We start from the raw sequence: 19,664 nt of genomic DNA on the forward strand, positions 1-19,664 counted from the left end.
GCTCCCCTACTCTGCTCCTAGTTACCTTCCCAAATGCCCCTGTTAATGGCTTAGAAATGCTGGCAGGCATCCGGTAGACTGTAAAGAAACAGAATTTGTTTCTGTTTTTATTATTGTTGTTTTGTTTTGCAACACATGATCCTCCCCTTGTACCCGAAGTGGTTTAGCCCTGAAGCCCGTTTGTAGCAGTAACGTGTGGATCAAGCCATAGGACACAGAGCAAGGGGGGAGGACAAATTCTTAAAATATACTTGAAAGAGTTTGAAAGGCCGTATCTTCAGTGATGCAATGACGGGTGATAACCACGTATTTCCAGGTATATCTTCATGTGTTTCATTAACAGCCGTGTGCAAATACGATTTAATTAACGTGCAGTCTCTCCTCCCTATTCTACAGGTGAGATGGTGCTGCCTAGAATGATGGAAGCTTCTCCCTGTGACATCACAATGCCCAATTTGCTACATCGTTGTTTGTATTCCATGATCAGCTGTATCGCTGCAGCCTGGGAAACTGACATAAGGAGAATTCAGAGCAGCACCGAAGAACCTCAGCTCTCTTCAGAATTTTCTGTGAACCACTATCTCTGATATCAGGGGCTTTGGAAGACACCTTACATACATACAAATATATTTTATAATAAGAAACAACAGCATCAAAAGGGGAAACTTGAGACACCAAAAAAAGATCAACAACATGAAATTCCAGTACAAAGAAGATCATCCTTTTGAATACAGAAAAAAAGAAGGGGAGAAAATCAGAAAGAAATATCCAGACAGGGTCCCTGTGAGTGGAATATATCATTGTGTCTTCGTATAGTGTACTGATTGCTGCCCCCTGGGCTTGCCTTGCAGTGCTGATTATATTTTACAAACAATTTGTGTGGCCTTGGTTTTATCAAATGTTCTGTGGTTTATTTTTTTAAAGGGGGAGGGGTGGGGAAGAGGATTTGGGATTGTTATTAGTATATTTTAATGTCCTGATCTGCTTGAAATCTACTGTTTATTTTCTGATCTGATCGGTGTTTATATACCTGTATCTATTTATTATATTGTTATATACCAAGAACAATACCATTTGATTTGATATGTAAATAAGTGATGGGGTGTATCTCTCTGGCCCCTTCCCTCCATGATCTGCAGCAATTTAGCAGGGAAAAACGCTGCTAATCTTTTTTTATGACAGTCTGTGTGCATGTTGTTGCAAGGTGGGGAGGGAAGTTAACCATTTTATTTACGAAAATGGTGGAAAACAATATGTGAGTTAATCATATAACCTTCATGGAAAACTGGAGGGCCTGTATGATGTCATTAGAAATCTTTCTTTCATTTTATTTTTTGTTTTATTTTCTTTTGGCTTGTTTTTTTCAATACAACCTTGCTCTGTTCTTGTCCTTGCATACAAGAGAAGATTGATAGCAACCACTCAGTCTTTTGACCTCTCATTTAATCTCTTCGTGGAAAAAAAAAATCACATCGAAAACAAGGTCATTTTCTTCCAGCCTAACTGTGCTTCCTCATCCTGAAGTCCCTTTGGAATGCTTATGGAAAACTTCTGTCTTTATGATAATAATTAAGAAAGGGAAATGGTGGACTAAACTCATTACATTTCTGCGGTCCCTTTTATTAAATATTTTCAAAATGTTCTTTCTTTCCATCCCCATTGGAGATGTCTGTCCCAGATTTAGCTTTCAGGGGCTACCTTCCAAAATAGTCTAGAATCCCCTATGGACGCAAGGGGAAAGAAAAGCCTTGCCATACATTTTGCTGCAATTCAGCACCATTTTATTCCTTAGGAGAGGCCCCATGATTGGACTTGCAAGAGTTTATGCCAGTCAGAATTGAGGTAGTGCAGTGGCAGAGGTGTATGTGGACCACAGGACTGGAGTAGTAGGTGGGTGTTGTTGCTAGTCAGGAATGAGGTGCAGAGCCTTAGGCCTGGGATAATAGAGGGTGCCACAGGTCAAGAGTGAGGTCAGGGTCTGTGCTGGAGTCTGAGGACTAGTGTAGCAGGTTGTGTTGTGGGTAATGATGGATAAGTACTGCAAGAGCTATGTGGGGGCCAGAACAGGAATAGCAAGAGGTGAGGCAGGTCAGGATTGAGATGCACTGGTTGATCTGTGGGGGGAGGCCAGGACTAAAATAGCAAGGTATGCTGCAGGTTAGGGTAAACTGAAGGAAAAACTCTGTGTGCAGAGATCTAGGACTGGAACAGCAGGAGGAAATCCCATCTGGCCACAGTGGAAAATACCTTTCTCAAAATCATTGACAGAGCTGTGTAGTGGATAACTGAAGGCACCGGGCAAGCTTCTTTGAATCATTTCTGTGTCTGCCTTTCCTGACAGCTGGATCCCTGATGATGATGTCCCTTCAGCTGCTAACTCTGCAGTGCACCCAGTACATCTAAGCATTTTAGCTGAGACAAGCGTATTGGTGCCCTCCCACACTACAGCAAACACCACTCAGTGACAATCAGGAGATAATCTGCAGTGCATTTGCCCTTTGGTTTTTCCTTTACCAAATGTCTCTCCATCTTTTTGCAGACAGATTGTCAAACGTTTGCGATCAGAATCACAGCTGAGGGTGAGGGGTGGAGATAAAGTTCCAGGGACAGTTTGGATGGAGTATGGCTATTTTGTGACGGTTTCAGGTCCATGAGAATGGACACCTGGTAAATTTATTATCCAGACAAATTGAATAGCTGTTGAAGCCAATCAACCAAACATCCCCATTCCATTCCTATCTCCTTGTAAATTGTAGTCTCTGTTAAACTCTATTGGATCTCAACACTTCCTCGGATTTAGTAATCCCAGTACCATCCTTTCTTCCTCCCAAGTCCCACACTTCTTGTGACCTCTCCTTTCTTCCCCATCAAGATAAAAATCATGCTGGGATTCACCCTCTTATACCAAGAAGATGATCTCACTGCTGCTTTCACAAGGTTCTCCTTGTCAGTGCCTTGGGAAATTGGAGGGAAGAAGGAAAAGTCCAACCCTAACCCCACAGTCATTCACTCCTTTAGTCTTTCCCTCCCCCCCCAACTCTCCCCTCACCCCAAACACACACTACACCGTTACATCCAGCAACACCACGAGGTGGTTAAGGTGATGGACTGCTAAACCACCATTCTTCACATGCTGAATACACAACACAGGACCCTCAAACTATCCCCCATTCACAACATCCTCCCCTTATCAACACATTTACAATATCCTTTCTACACACACACACACACACACACACACACACGCACACCAAGCTATCCCAAACACATCCCACTCACCACACACATATGCAGTATCTTGGGAGAGTCAAGTCTCCAAACTTACAGAGATGCTAGGACCCACATTTTGAAAACCAGCCTGTGATTTCATGTACCAACATTAAGTGTGTGTCAGGCTGGATTTTGTTCAGAGCTCCTGGGGATCTGCAACTCCTATTGATGTCACCTGGAGCTGTGAGAGTTTAGTACCTCGGCAAATCAGGCTGCAGGTGTTTCACGTTGGGTACTCAAAAATAGACACCATTTTTGAAAATTTGGGCCTAGTTTTTTCTTGCCCTGACTTGCTATGGGCAAGCACAGAAAATTCCGCCTCTCATTCTAAAAAATGAGTCTAGATGGTGTTGGGTGAATGATAGGCCACATAGTTTCAAGATGTGACCAATCTCTACTAGTCATGTTCAAAATAAAAAATGAAATTACTTGCCTCCATGTTTCTCCAGAGAAATCAGTTAGTGCCAGGGAAATTTCTATCCAACTTTTGAATGGCTTCCCGGGTTCAGCAAAAAATTTCAAATGGAACGTTAAGTTTTCATGGAAGCTGCTCAAACCACCACATCTCTCTCTACTATTTGAGTACTTGTTGATTTGGGATTAAATATTTGTCCAGTTGTACCTGTAAATATTGCTTCCATAGTTCTGGACCTCTTTGTCTATTTGACTTTATGTCTGCTACTCTTGTATTCTTTTACGCAACATATACAGGTAATTAGCCTGTGGAACTCATTGCCACAAAATATTATGATGGCCAAGAGCTTAGTAGGATTTAAAAAGTGGTTTAGACATTTATGTGGATAATTAGAACATCCACAGTTACATTAGATCAGCTAAAATAATTTTAAGGAATGTAAACCTTCATGTTCGATCGATATATATATATATATATATATATAATATAAGCTAACCTCTCAGTAATTGGGATTAGGAAGAAATTTCCCGTGTGGGCTGGCTATTCTGTTATGGGATTTCTTGTGCTTTTCTCTGCAGCATGTGATAATGGCTACTGTTGGAGGCAAGATACGGAACTACTTGGACCATTAGTCTGATCTGATTTTGCAGTTCCTGTGGTCTAACCTTGCAACTGTTCCTCCCTTCTCTACTTTACTCTTTGACACTTATTATTCCAGTCCTGAGCTCCCCACACAGCTCTGCCACTGCCACTCAATCCTGTTCTGCAGCCCCCTGGCTTTTTGAGTGTTGGTCCCCCAGCAGAGCTTGAGAGAATGTCCATGGGCCTGTAAGAACCATCTCTCTAAAGCAGTGTTTCTCAAACTGAGGTCGCCGCTTGTGTAGGGAAAGCCCCTGGCAGGCCGGGCTGGTTTGTTTACCTGCCCCATCCGCAGGTCCGACCGATCGTGGCTCCCACTGGCCGCAGTTCACCGCTGCAGGCCAATGGGGGCCGCTGGAAGCAGCGGCCAGTAAGTCCCTCGGCCCGCGCCACTTCCAGCAGCTCCCATTGGCCTGGAGCAGTGAACCGCAGCCAGTGGGAGCCGCAATCGGCCGGACCTGTGGCCGGGGCAGGTAAACAAACCAGCCCGGCCTGCCAGGGGCTTTCCCTATACAAGCGGTGACCCCAGTTTGAGAAACGCTGCTCTAAAGGGACCATTTATTTTCCCAGTGATACTTTTTGGTCCGCTCTCTTTGGTGATTCTCATGTCCTATTTCTCCCTCTCCAGGTTATTGTGGAGAAGGCACCCAAAGCAAGAGTACCTGACCTGGACAAGAGGAAGTACCTTGTGCCTTCTGACCTCACAGGTAACAAACCCTGCCCCATTTCTTTCTGCATTCCAGGGAGGAAATAACCAGGAATTCTTTGCACTTATTTCATCATAATGAGAATGTGCTTTGCTGGGAGGATGGGAAACCCAAGTCGGCAGTGTGTATAGTGGTTGGCACTAGGAAACTAGGAATAAGGACTCCTGGATTCTAGTTTCAGTTCTGCTGTGGACTTGCCATATGACCTTGGACAAGCTACTTAACCTCTCTTTAACTTAATTTCCTCTCTGTACTTATTGCACAAATCTATCTCACAAGGGGGATTGTGGAGCTTAATTAGTCTTTGTAAAGTACTTTGAGCTCTTTTGATGAATGGCTCTGTCTATTACACTATATTCTAATGACCTAGGTACTGTGTGTGTGTGTGTGTGTGTGTGTGTGTGTGTCACCACTGCCTTTTATTATAATGAGAATGATTTAGCTGTGTATCATAGCCCTCAATACAGCTAATAGCCAGTGGCCATTCCCCTTTAGCTCAAGTGGTTAGAGTCTACATTTTTGGAGCAGGAGGATGTGAATTCACTAAATACTCCCATCATGAAATTCTAAGTGGCCACAGTATATAGCGCAGTGACAGTCATGAAGTTCCACTTCCAAATGGCCCTGGGTTTGTCACTGTATGATTAAGTCTGATTTTATTTTGGCACATGAACAAAGGAAACATTTATAAATTAATTAAAGGAAATACATTTTTCCTGTAGTATATAATTAACTGCATAACTCTTTCCCATGGAATAGGGTTCAGGCGAATACTTAGTGAGGATAGAGTGTGTTTTATGAGAATAGCATCTGCAGTGACAATCGCTAAAGTAAAATTTACAAGGGCCTACAAGCTTCAGGATTTAAAGTGTCAGCTGATCATATGCTGGTTAGAAATCCTTGTGTCTCCCTTCACTAAAGCACTGCATGCTAGAATGAAGTGAAGGTGCTGTCAGAGAGACTCGATATGGGACTAGAGTGTCCAGTGGTCTGAATCAATATGGTAGAAAATGAGATACTGGTATAATCAGGACATTGGCCATCTCTGGTAGGCAGGTGATGGGACATTGGACTGGGTGGTAGGTGGTGACCCTTAAGTTCCTGTTTTCTTTCCTGCATTGCCCATTTTTTCCTAGTCTTTACATAACACTTGTGATCTCTTCTTACAGTGAAACTGAGAGTGACTTAGCCCAAAATCAAATCCCAGGTCCCAATGCATTTGTATTTTGGCGGGGAGGGTCAGAGTTTCAGCCTGGATCCAGATTTTATTTCAGACCTTTGTGTCTTTAAAAGGTTGAACCAAAATCCCAAACTCAAATGACCATGAACTTTGGGAAAGTTCAGGTGTAGATCTGAACTTTGCATTGGAGGGCCAATCTCTAGAATGAACTTGTCATTCTTGTTAATACCATATCATTTTTTAGGGTTTCTTCTTGTGTGATTACCTCATCTTAAGAGATGTCTGGGACTGGAATAGCAGGGGGGTCGTGGGACAGGACTGAGGGGTGCAGGACTAGAATAGCAAAGGCTGCAGGGCAGCATTGAGGGTAGCTGATAGAACTGGGGTTTAGGGCCAGAAGAGCAGGAGATACACAAATCAATGTCCAGTTGCATTTGCAGAAGTTTGTGTGTATCAAGCATTCTCTTGACTTTTGCTCTGTGATCTCTGTATCAATCACGTTCCATCCTCCACTGTTTCCCTTCCCTTCCTGTCCCTCTTCAGTTGGCCAGTTCTACTTCTTAATCCGAAAGCGGATCCACTTGAGGCCGGAGGATGCCCTATTCTTCTTTGTCAATAACACCATCCCTCCCACCAGTGCTACTATGGGTCAGCTGTATGAGGTAAGCCCAGCCCATCTCCTTGTTATATTGCTGTAGTGGCTTGAACAACCCATACCCTAGAATAATTTTACATATGAGAACTCCTCACTCAGTAGAGCTAAGCACTGCACGCCTGATGATTCCTACTTGACATTAGCTCCTCCTTGAATGGAACTCTCCACTCTAGCTTGAATTCCATCAGCCCTCTTTGGAATGTTGCATTCTATGGTTAGACCAAGGGGCATGGGGAATTTTGCAGAGGAAACAGGAATTTTAATAATTTAATGCTTAATTTATTTTCCTTTGCTAATGTAAGGGTGTTAGATTAGGAGTCACAGAGAGTCCCGGCAGGTCCACATTTTTGTGTTACAATGCAGTCTCCCTCCCATTCCTTCCAAGACAGATCCTGGAAGGAAATGTTGGTCTAGTGATTAAAGCACAGGACTGGGAGTTAGGCCTCCCCTGTTCTATTCAGTGATGTGCTGCTAACAATTTAATAAGGCTACCACACATACATTTGGCTTTTGCCTGCGCTAAGCCCCATTTCCCAGCGGGTGTCTTTGTTCATAGCTCAGATGAATGACTGGAGAACCTATTCATTTGCTTTCCTGTTTAAACAAAGACATTTTCTCTTAGCCAGGAAAAGGAACCACACCAGTGGGCAAACAAACATAATAAGTGCATATGCTGAAAAATACACTGAGTTTGATAGTACACTGCAGGGACCAGCATGTGTAATTTGAAATCTGTATATGAAGACCTCATAGGGAGTCTGAGGATCATCTTCCAGTGATCACTTTTTGAGAACACCTGATAATTGGTGCCACCTGGTCCATTCTAGATGCAAATAACTTGCCCTTTGGAAAAACTTTTATGAGCCCAAGGAACATTATCTCTGGCAGGGCTGCTTTACAGCTTTCTGAGATGGGGTAACTCCATCAAAAGCAGGAGAATCTCCTAAATCTTCCTTTCACTGTAATAATGGCATTTTTAAAAGGGCTTCCTCAGACTGTCCTGAGTACAATCATTATCCATCAGTAACCCTGGATGGATTTTTTTTTTAATGAAGGTGATAGAAGATAAAGACACCAAGGCTCATTTTCAAACTAGACACCTAAGAAGAAGATAGGTCTAGTGGTTAGAGCTGAGCATTGAGGCTGGAGAGATCTGGGGTCTATCCCTGGCTTAGCTGCAGGCTTTGTGTGTGAATTTAGGCCGATCCCTTAATCTCGCTGTGCCTCAGCTTTCCTATCTGTAAAATGGGGTTAATGGATGAGCTCTCAAGGTCTCTTCCAGCCTTGCATTTCTATGATTCTAAATCCGGCCCCTTGCGCTGAGGAAGGGCAAAGTAAATCTAGAACATCCCTGACAGGTGTTTGTCCAACCTGTTCTTAAAACCCTCCAATGATGGGGATTCCACAGCCTCTCTTGGAAGCCTGTTTCAGAGCTTAACTACCCTGATAGTTAGAAAGTTTTCCTAATATCTAACCAAAATCTCCCTGTCTGCAGACTTAGCCCATTACTTCTTGTCCTACCATCAGAGGACATGGAGAACAATTGCTTATGCACCTTGTGTTCTGAACAGTAGTGACTTTCAGTGTTTGTAAATTGCTGGGGTACTATGTATTTAACATCTCTCAGCTTTCTTTTCACAACCTAAGGGCCTGATGCTGAATGCCGTTTCATGACTTGCAACTCTCATTGGCTTGTCTCCTACCCTAGCAGTTCTCAGGATCAGGACCTTGAAACCTAGGGCCAGGCTGCTAACTGAGGATACATCTACACGCCAGTTAAAAAAAAAAAAAAGTGCAGTAGCGAGTCTCGGAGCATGGGTCAACTGACTCGGGCCCATGGGGCTCAGGCTGCGGGGCTATACATTTGCAGTGTAGACATTTGGGCTCAGGCTGGAGCCCGGGCTCCGAAACCTGCTGACAGGGAGTAGATCTCAGAGTCCAGCCAGAGCGGGAATGCCTACTCTGCTATTTTTAGCCCTGGAGCACAAGCCCTGCGACCCTGAATCAGTTGATTCTGAGGCTCACTGCTGCGGGGTTTGTTTTGTTTTGTTTCTTTTCCAGTGTAGATCTAGTGCCACATTCCTCCAACTCCCGTCCCACAACCTCTCGATGGCATGCAAATGGAAGGATCCATTTCTATTATTTCACAAGCATTTGGGGCAAAACCATTTCTCTGTGTGGACCAGAAACGTCCACAAAGAAACCTTGCTGTTCTGTACTCAGCCATGTCCAGGGTGCTCTGTGGCGGAAGGAAATAAGGCCCTGGGGGAGAGAGAGAGAGACTGTGACAAAGAAATGCTCTTTCCTTTTGCTGTTACAATGGACCCTGGTTGGGGATGTTCCCAGATGGTGAGTGTGTCTCACCCTCTCTTCCTTTCTCCACTCCCACTCCCAGGATAACCATGAGGAGGACTATTTTCTCTATGTGGCCTACAGCGATGAGAGTGTCTACGGCAAGTGAGCGCTGGTCTCCGGGCGCACAGGCATAACGGACTGACAGGAATGGTGGGGGGGAGGGGGGATCCACGTCGGAGAGGAGGAAGATTGAGGCGAGAGAACTGGAAAAGAACTACATATACAATGCCATCATTTTCACACATCTGATTATTATTATTACTATTATTGTTACTTTTACAGCGGGGTGGGGGGAGGAGGGAGGAGACGTGGTTCGATTGAGTGATCTGACTGGCTGACAGAAGGTTCTGAGCTGTGTGACTGGGAGGTTCCCCTTGTAGCATTCTGCCCCCTGCCATGTGTGGGAATTCTGTTAGCTGGTAACAGGGCCTTGGTAAGCAAGCCAGACTCGCACACCTTCCAGGTAGCAGTGGGGGAGGTAGGGAAGGGTTGCTGGGTGACAGTAAGGTGTGTGCACATTCTCTGGATGTGGGAGTGAGTATACTGTACTGTCCCTCTCATGCTTACCTTCACCATCTAGCATGGGCATTCAAGTGTGCCATGTGCTTTGGTGCTCTGTGTGCCCATGTGAAGTCCCTATGCTGGGCATCCTCATTCTAGTTGGTGCCCACGAATAGTTCCCCTACGTCTCTGTTAACCTTTCCTTCACCAGGGGTTGGGAATTACCCAGACTGAGATGAGGAAGATGAGATTTTTTTTTTTTTTTTAAACTTCATTCAGGTGCTGGACCAAACATGTTGAAAACAACTTCTTCTGCCCCTTCCACTGCAGCCCACCTGGTACATAAACCCTTTGGATTTAGTCTTCCCCTCCATGTCTCATTTATAGATCTTGCATGCCCTTTAAGAGCAAAGTATTTCATGGCCCTGCACACATTCTGACCTGGGTTCCTGGTGTTGGGCAATACTGCCCCACTGTGGCCAAGTAGTGGTATTTACCTGGGGGAAAGGTAGTTTGAACATCATCAGGACAGATACTTTAGATATATGTATTTTTTTCCTGAGCCAGTGTTGTCCTTATAAAGGTACCGAGAGATCCCATTCCATGCAGGACTTAAGCTGTGAGGCAAAAGCAGTGCCTTTTGAGTTGCACAAACAGCAGATATTCTTAGAACTGTCATCAGTTAAATCAGAGGTTAGGGAAGGAGTTGAATTTTGGGGAAGCTTTATGTTGGAATTTGAGTAATAATAAAATAATTGAATTTAATTACTGTAAACATTCCTCCATTGATGGGGGTTGGAGGGAGGGACCTAGAGGTGGGGAGAAGACAAGGAGGAGGGGAAGAACAGATGGACCCCAGATGAAGGGGGGGCCATCTGATAAACACTCTATTTTCATAAGATGATTCTACTCCAACTCCCTATATTTCCCTGGGGAGGTGACAATGGGGAGTGAAAAATCTGGGTTAGCACTTCACTGGAGCAGAGAAATAGACAAGCAGCTAACCTCTGGTGACGCGTGTGAAATTTGTCCTATGATTTCTCTGTCCAACTTTTTGAACTGTTGTTCCACAAAAATGCATAGGAATTGAAGAGCATGTTGTGGATCAAGATTGAGGGACATTGGCAGAGTGGTGTGGGAAACCCAGGACTGGAAAAGCAGGGCGGGCTGCAGGACAGGATTGAGGGGCATTGGCAGGACGTACTGCAGTGAGGACAGAGATGCATTGCTTTAGAAAGGGGAACAAGAGGAGAAACATATAGATAAGCGTTCCCTATTTGCATCCTGAATTCAGGTTTGCTTTTCTGTTGCACGCCTCCTGGGATAGTCCTCCTGGGATGATCTCACGCTCAAAATACCATTATAGATCATTTGGGTGTTGCCTAGGATGTCATGACATAATTCTCCCTCAGCCCTCTTCCCTCCACTCCTCTCTGCTTATTGGGGATTTCCTTATCCTTTGGGGGGGAATCCATGTTGGCCTTTCATTTCACAAGCTCTGAATGTTCTGAAGGTTAGAAAATCCCTTTGGGTGAAGGCATGCTGGGGGCAGCGGCAGCCATTGCACTTCTCTCCCCCCAGTCTTGTGCTTGCTCACACACTTACCTCTACACGTGTGTTCTCTCTCACTCATGCATGCTCTCGCTCGTGCATGCCCAGGGGGAGACAGCTGCAACCTGGGGTGTTTGATTTTGTGTCCATACCTCCCCCTAGCACCGTGATGTTTGTGGGAATAATTCTGGCCATTTGTTACATGTGGGGTTTTATGTTCGGGTTAGTTTTAGGTTATTTTAACTGGATTGTGGCATTTACCTCTGTTTTCGCTCTAGTCCAATATTGTAAAAGGCAATGATGATCATTTTTTTGTGTGTCGGTTATTCTAACCAGCTGCAGGTTCTTGTAAAATAAAGTTCATATTGTATGGGCTAAATCAACCGATCAATAAAGACACATTTGAAAATCCGAGGCTTGCTCTGGGCTGGATATTAAATGCAGTTGGCTGTAATACTTTTGTTTGTCACTGAAAATGGCACTGCCTCCCATTGGACAGGATATATCAGAGCTGCTCATTACTTCCCTCTCATAACACACCAGAGTTCCCTTCACATGTTGTGTGTGTGTGAGAGAGAGAGTGAGTGTATCCCATCCCCTCTGGATGATACAAATCATATTTATATCTGTCTCCTCACCTAGTTGTTCACTGTGGCATAACTATGACTCATTAAGGGACCTAAGCAGTGTGTGAGGACTTTGTAGAGTGGTATGTGCTGGGCCATTCCCTACTACTTGAAGTGTAGTAAGCAAATCAAGCAGCAGTGAGCAGGGGAGCTCTCTGCAAATACACCACAGACTGGGATTTGTGGTAGGCTGAGTCGGAGGCTTCAGCCTTCCCAAAGAATGGTAGAGACAGTGGTGGGCTAGGGCCTACTCTTTGCCTTGCCAGTCAAATATGGACCTGCAGTGGTGGTAGGCCAGGGCCCCTCTTCTTCCCTGCCTGCCAAGTGTATGGAGTAGTGGTGAACCTAGGAGGGAGGAGGCCCAATGGAAGGTTGTAAGGCAATGGGATTGTGGGGCTCCTTGTTCATTATCACTCAATAACTGGATCAAACATGCTCAGTGGAGGGTGGTGAAGCACTGGAATGGATTATCTAGGGAGGTGGTGGAATCTCCATTGTTAGAGGCTTTTAAGGCCTGGCTTGGGGGGCTGGGATGATTTAGTTGGGGTTGGTCCTGCTTTGAGCAGGGGGTTGGACTAGATGACCTCCTGAGGTTTCTTCCAACCCCAATCTTCTATGATTCTATGAGTTCACAAGTAAAAAGGTTATGTTTTAACTGCTGGCCCTGCACACTCAGCCTGGGATCTGAAAATGAAACTGGGCTGTTTTTATTTTGAACATCACTAATACAGACTCTCCCTGCCCAACTAGGGTCTTGGTGACACCTGTGCATCCCCACAATCAGCAGTGGGTTTGCACAGATATAACTGATAGGAACTTAGTAAAAATTGGGTTGGTGATGCACAGGAAGGAATAGGCTCTTGGCCCCAGATCCTCAGGGGTATTTAGGTGCCTAACTCCCATGATTTCAATAGGAATTAGGCACCTAAATACCTCTGAGGATCAGGGTCTTGCCTTTGAGCTGTGCTGACTCTACAGGGTCAATGGGAATAGAGTAAAGACTTGTTTGGGTCACTAGGGTCTGCAGCTGTGACTTATACACACAGGCAACTGGGCTGCTGTGTAAGAAGGGGCCAATTTTATGTTGTTTTCAGAGTGGAAACACGGACCAACGTTAAGCTTTTACTCTTTGTCCTGATGTCTTTTGAGACTGGAAATAATTCTCCTTCTTCTATAATGTAAACAAAGGCCCCATCTATAACACAATGGTTGCTATGCTAGTGTCCCCTGTCATGATTAAAACACAATTCCATCCTGTGTTATAAATGGAATTTGATCATGACTCCGGACATAGACAAGCTACAGTAGGTTCAGGGACAATTAAAATAGGCTTAGGTTCTGCTGACTCTGTTAGCTGGACTCATGTTCTCAACAGTGCAGTTCTGAACTGTGTGGTAACTGGATTCACTGGCAAAGCTGTTGTTATTGACCCACATTTTGTCTACAAGCACACCTGTATTTTTCTAAACAGTTTGCAACATTCTCCTCTGACATAGTTAAAACAGAAAAGGGGAAGGGGTGTTGTGGTCCACACAGCATCTTATTTGCAACATATCCATGTGTCGGTGATGTTTGTGTGTCTGTCCCTGTCCCACTTTCTCTTTGCATTAGTGCAGTCTGGTCAAGGCCATAGCATAGATGTATCCAGACAGATAGACAGAAAGAAAGAAAAATGCAAAATGGACACCTTTGAGAAACATGATTTGCTTCATAAATATGTAAAATCTCATCCTGTGCATGGATACTGGACTTACTAACTTTGGGAACACTTGTCTACCATGTCATGCCAATAGATTTATTGAAATTGGTTTGGAGAGAGAAAGACCCAAAGGAAGCTGAGGACCCTTCTGGTTAAGAGAGGTTGGATAATTAACAAGCTGCCTTGGCTCATATATCTGCACCTGGGACCCTTTTCTCATGGGGGTCAATGCTTCATTTCAAACAGACAAAGAGTTGGGCTAGTGGGGAAAGGCCAACATGGAGCCAGGGGAAATTAAAATTGTGTCAGGGCTGATGGCTGCTACCTCCCCACCTGGTCCCATTGTGAATGGAATTCTGTCAACACAGCAGCTTCTCAACTATGTTAAGGAAACTGACAGGATTCTAGTTTAAATACACTTTAAAAAAAATTACACATTTTGTGTACTGAGAAAAATAAAAGGTTCTGACTCCTGAAAGGGTGCATCAGGTGTAAATCTCCCATGCATTCAGGTTGTGGTGGGACTATAATAGTCTTTCCTCCCTGGATAAATCACAAACTAGGATGGGTTTCTCTCTGATGGGGAGACACCTGCAGGACTGACACAGGTAAAGCATGAGTGAGTGTGAGGGATCATGGGATTGCAGCATCTTTCCTTATGTTGCCAACTCTTGTGATTTCATCCCAAGTCTCCTGATATTTGATGTTTTCCTTAAAGCGTGTGGAGTCCTGTTATTTCATAAGAGTTGCAGATTTCACTGAAAAAGGTAAGTTTCTAGCCCTCACGACTTCAAAGAAAAGCTTGAAAATATGAAGTGACTGCACATTATAAAGGCTCTGAAACCAGAAGGCAAATATTTATTATTTTTTAAAAATCTCATGTTTATTAAGACAATCTTATGATTTCTTGCGGACCTGACTCATGACTTTTTAACTCTTTGAGGTTAACAATACTGCTTGTCCCAGGAGTTTCAAAGCACATCTGGCTCCTGGAAACACTCAGGCATACTTAAGGGAATAAGTTCATTTAAGTTTTGCAGAACTGGTGATTTCCAGGTGAATGACCCCTGGAGAAAGGGGGCCTGGTTCTCTCCCCACCATTGCACCTTGGATGGTCATTTATAGCTGTGCAAAGTAGATGTAAAAATGCTACCACCAGTGTATGTGAATGAGTGGAGCATTCTGGTTTTGTAGCATTTTACACATAAGAACAGCCATACTTGGTCAGACCAATGGTCCATCTAGCCCACTATCCTGTCTTCCAACAATGGTCAATGCCAGGTGCTTCAAAGGGAATGAACAGAACAGGCAATCATCAAGTGATCCATCCCCTATCATCCACTCCCAGCTTCTGGCAAACAGAGACTAGGGACACTGAGAGCAGGGTGTTGCATCCCTGCCCATCTTGGCTAATAGCCATTGTTGGACCTATCCTCCATGAACTTATCTAGTTCTTTTTTGAACCCTTTGTTTTGGCCTTCACAACATCCCCTGGCAATGAGTTCCACAGGTTGACTGTGCCTTGTGTGAAGAACTACTTCCTTTTGTTTGGTTTAAACCTGCTGCCTATTAATTTCCTACGTTGCATGGGTGTAAATGACCATCCAAGGTATAGGCATCCCTAATCTGGAGATGGATGTATTACTACAACCAGAGAAGCCGAAGGGGTTTGGGCTATTGTATACAGCAATTACTTGGCCTACCTTCCTTTTCTGCCATAAGCCCTCCACAATCCACTGGACAAGCATTCTCAACCTAAATGACTTTTCTGAAGCTGGAAAATGTGCCCCCTTCTGTACAGGCAGTCCCCATGCTTCTCAATTACCTCATGGTGAGAAATCCTGCCTACTCCCCTAGATAAGTGCTGCCATACTACCCTCCTTGATCTACTGCCCATACCCTCCTCTTATGTTCAACCTGCCTTCACACAACTAGAGCACCCCTCCCCCCTGCTCTCCTCTGACATTGCTTGGCTCCTTGGGACAAGAGCCAGTCTTAGTGAAGACTAAGGCAGTGAAGACGGATCTCTGTGACCTGACACAGGTGTAACTTTTGTAATATGTGACTGGGGCAAGGGCATGCAGATCAGTTCCTCACTAGCCCGGCTGTGTTTCCCACCTTTAGTACACAAGAGATCTTGCCTCATCCCCATTCTCCCCACTGTCATCACAGCACATAATCTCCCCATGCAACCTGTCTCCTGGCTGCCAGGGCATCCACCAAATCGTTGTGCATTCCCCCTTGCAGTCCTTTTCCCTGCTGCTGGAAGCTTTCCTTGATTGATCTCCTCAGACATACCCTCCATCTCCTGCTGCCAGTTGGGCTAGGAAGGTGTATATGCCTAAGGGACCACGAAGAGAATGGTCAGGCAGGTGAGAGGCATTGTGAGTGGTTGGACTGGAGAATTTTCCAAGGCAGTTCGGAGGAGAATCAGAAAGTGTCATCTCCCCCCACCATGCAAGCCCTCAACCCACTTCCATCCACAAACCCATTTTAGAGGGTCAGCATGGAGAGGAGATTTACTCTCTGACTCTTCTCTCTGGTTATTTCTCTAGCTGGTGTTTGTTTGACTGAGGGCAGGGATGTGCAACAGGATTTCTGGGGACCAGCATGCCCCAGGGAGGTTTCTTTTCCATTTGGTATTGCTGCCTCCCCTGCCCTCCTGTTCTCTCCCTGAGGAGGTGACAGAAGGTTCCATGATTTGCTGCCATTCAGCAGCCTGGAGCAGCAGCACCTGCCTCCTTTCCCAGGGGAAGTGGGGTTTCATTGCCAGCAGTGCAGCATGCAGGGCTGTGGGGAGTGAGTGGAAATAAAAAATAAACACACCACATCAGACATACACCCACTCACATACCACACTCACCACATCAGACATACACCCACTCACACACCACACTCACCACATCAGACATACACACATTCCCCACACCAGCCATGCAGTCATTCACACACCACACTCACCACATCAACCATATGCACATTCCCCACACCAGCCATGCAGTCATTCACACACCACACTCACCACATCAACCATATGCACATTCCCCACACACATCATAAAATATACACACATTCATGCACCACGCTCACCTACACACACCCCACATCAAACACATACATTCGCACAACACACTCGCCACAGCAAACAAACACACTGGCACCATTCACACACAGCACAGGTAAATGTGTAACTGCAGTGGAGAAGGCAATACACAAACAATACACCCAAAGCAGCACACACCACACACATTTAGCACAAGGGAAATGAAAGGGAAGGAAATCCACTATACACACAGAGAGCACAACACACACAAACAAAGCAGAGAATACTCTAGGGAAGTGAATAATGGTGAGAAAGCAAAGGAGAAATCACACACACAACACAGCAAAGCACACCACACACCTGCATACACAGGGGCATGCACAGACATTTTACTTTGACCCCTTTTGGGGGAGCATGTTCTGTGTTCCCCACTGCCCCACCGGCAGGAGCTCGCTCTTCCTCCCCGGCCCCAGTCCCACCGGCAGGAGCTCGCTCTCCATACCTCCCCCCCACCCTGGGAGGAGCTCGCTCTTCTTCCCTTCCTCCCCGCACCCCAGAAGGAGCTCGCTCTTCCCAGACTCCTGACCCCGCCGCCCCCTGCAGACCCAGGGCCGGGAGGAGCAGCTCACCCACTCCCCTGCCACCGTGGACCCGGCTTGGGGCCGGAGTAGTTCTGTGCTGCCAACAATTATTGGTAGGGGCTGTACCCCCCCTGCTCCTCGACCAGGCCCGTGCACACACATGCTGAAGCCTCCTCACACAGTTTAAGGGATTCTGCAGAAGTGTAAGCAGTAGGGAAAGAAGAGGGGAAAAAACCTCCACAGTAGGGATGTAAATAGTGTTTTAAAAGTTAACCGTTTAAACCATTAAAATTCTATCCTTTAAACAGCTAACCGATTAAAGGGAGAGGGGCTGGGGTTGCTCTGGCCAGGGAGGCGGGGGCTGGCCAGCGCGGTAGGAGTCCAGAGTGGCGCGGCCGGGGCTGGGGGCCGACTGGCGTGGTTGGGGCTCGGACCGAGGTCTGGCCGACGCATCCAGCCAACACGGTCGGGGTCCAGCGTGATGTGGGAGCCAGGGCTGGGATTTGGCCAGCACAGCGTGGCTGGGAGTTAACTGTTATGGTCGATTAACATTTTACATCCCTAGCTACTCCACACCCAAATCGACACAAATAACTCCCATGCAGCAAAAGGGGCTGCTGGGGAATGTGAACCAGCCAGGAAACACAGTGGAAGTAAATACACAACACACACTCACTGAATAGACATGGATTCAGGAAAGACCAGGAATAGGTGGGTGAAAGGAACACAGCATGCTCACAACAAGGTACCTGCCTTACAACACACAGGCATACACACATCCTCTTCTTGTTACAGAGAGTGTATAACAAATGAAAGAATCATGGGGCCAGAGAGAGAGAGCAAACAAGCATGAGAATGATTCTGTGACCTGGTGGTGGGAACACTCCCCCTTCAGAAGTGGGAGATCCAGTCTCCCTGTTCCCAGGACTCTTTTATTTATTATCGAAAGTGAAACAGCTTTAACAGGAGAGACTGAGGGACCCCCACATCAGAATGTCCCATAGCCCAGTGGTTAAGCCACCCCCTAACAGTAGCAAGTCACTGTTTAATCCTTTCTCCCCCTCAGGTGCAGGAGGAACTTGAACCAGGGGTGTCCTGCATCCCATGTGAGTGCCCTAACCAGGGATGAAAGTAAAATTGAACTCTTACCGGTATGGAGGCCGGCTCTGCCCCCCCCCCCCCCCCAAGAAGGGGCAGGGCCTTGTGTGGAAGGGGCAGGGTTGGGGGTCAGGGTCCCCTAGCCAGCCCATCCGCATTGCCTGGCCTGCGCCGCCCGGAGCTCCAGCAGCGATTTAAAGGGCCCAGGACTCTGGCTGGGGCAACTGCTCCTTCCCCCCGCCCCTTGTCGGCAGCCCGGGGGGGTGGGGGGGAGAGGCAACTTTAAGCAGGGTCCTTTGCCGCGACAGCGCTTTAATGTTGCTGCCCCTTTTGCGCCCCCTGTCGGTGGCCCTGCCGCTAGGGACCCGCTTTAAGCAGGGTCCTTAAAGTGCTGCCACGACAGCGCTTTAAAGTCAGCTGTATGGGCCTGTACCGCCTTACTTTCACCTTTGACCCTAACCATCAGGCTAAAGATTATGAGGGAAGTCTGCCTAACTCACCTGCAGTGCCTGATCCAGTAAGCATGTTCAGACTTTGCTTACCAGGCGCTGCAGGTGAGTTAGGCAGAGCAACACCTATCTTCCCCCAGGTTGAGCATTGTTCTGAGGCTTAGGCACCCCCACGCATGGTATGAGGTTGCAGTGCACATGCTGAGAAGCAGAAACATAGGCACCTAAGGAACTTTTACTGCAAAAATTTAAGTGCTGTGAGACATCTGAGCAGGATTTTTGTGACTTAGACATCTAAGTCCTTTTGTGAATCTAGCCCTAAGTGATTTGCCCAAGGTCTGTGGCAGAGCAGGGACTTGAAATAGATCTCCCAAGTCCCAGGCTAACATCCTAACCCCTGCACCATCTTTCCTCTCCCCACCTTGTGTTCTCGGGCCAGGTGCTCAGTGTGACCCAAGAACGGGGCTATAGGAATGTCCTGATTTTGGTATGTACATTCTGGTTCACCAAAAGAATGTCATGGGAGGTCTTAAATTAAAGCTGGGGTCACACTTGTCATTGATATAATTGTGAGAGGTATGTACAGTTACTATGTAAGGAGCTATGTATACATACTGAAAGTATATTTCAAAGACTGTATCAAGGCAGAGTTGACAAATGGGTTTTCGGTCAGGCTAGGAATATTTATTCACGTCTCTCTGTTGAAATATAAATTAAGCATTGTCTCATTCACAATGGGTCCCCCATCACCTGTCTAAGCAGAATGCAGATGAAGGATTTTAAGAATTTCAGAAAGGAACTAAGTAGAGAAATACAATGGAGGAAGAGGACCTTATCTTGAGATACACTTAAAAGGTTTGCTGGACTATATTTGGGGAACAAAGAAGACACTCTG

The 19,664-nt window shown here is 45.9% G+C and overlaps 1 protein-coding gene across 1 annotated transcript; it reads left to right on the top strand.

The window, feature by feature from the left end:
* Positions 1-446: 446 nt before the first annotated feature.
* On the top strand, positions 447-11,685 carry GABARAPL1 (GABA type A receptor associated protein like 1). The gene is made up of 4 exons (XM_065400282.1): positions 447-783; positions 4,953-5,031; positions 6,755-6,873; positions 9,262-11,685. The coding sequence occupies exons 1-4, from the start codon at positions 694-696 to the stop codon at positions 9,325-9,327; spliced, it is 354 nt and encodes a 117-aa protein (XP_065256354.1). The 5' UTR covers positions 447-693; the 3' UTR covers positions 9,328-11,685.
* The last annotated feature ends 7,979 nt before the right edge of the window (positions 11,686-19,664 follow it).

The sequence above is a fragment of the Emys orbicularis genome, chromosome 1, assembly GCF_028017835.1.
Source record: "Emys orbicularis isolate rEmyOrb1 chromosome 1, rEmyOrb1.hap1, whole genome shotgun sequence".
NCBI classification, from domain to species: domain Eukaryota; kingdom Metazoa; phylum Chordata; order Testudines; family Emydidae; genus Emys; species Emys orbicularis.

Coding starts and splice junctions, on each gene's coding strand:
- GABARAPL1 (XM_065400282.1), top strand. CDS start 694: ATGAAATTCCAGTACAAAGAAGATCATCCTTTTGAATACAGAAAAAAA. Junction 784..4,952: donor AATATCCAGACAGGGTCCCT/GTGAGTGGAATA, acceptor CTCCCTCTCCAG/GTTATTGTGGAGAAGGCACC. Junction 5,032..6,754: donor TGTGCCTTCTGACCTCACAG/GTAACAAACCCT, acceptor GTCCCTCTTCAG/TTGGCCAGTTCTACTTCTTA.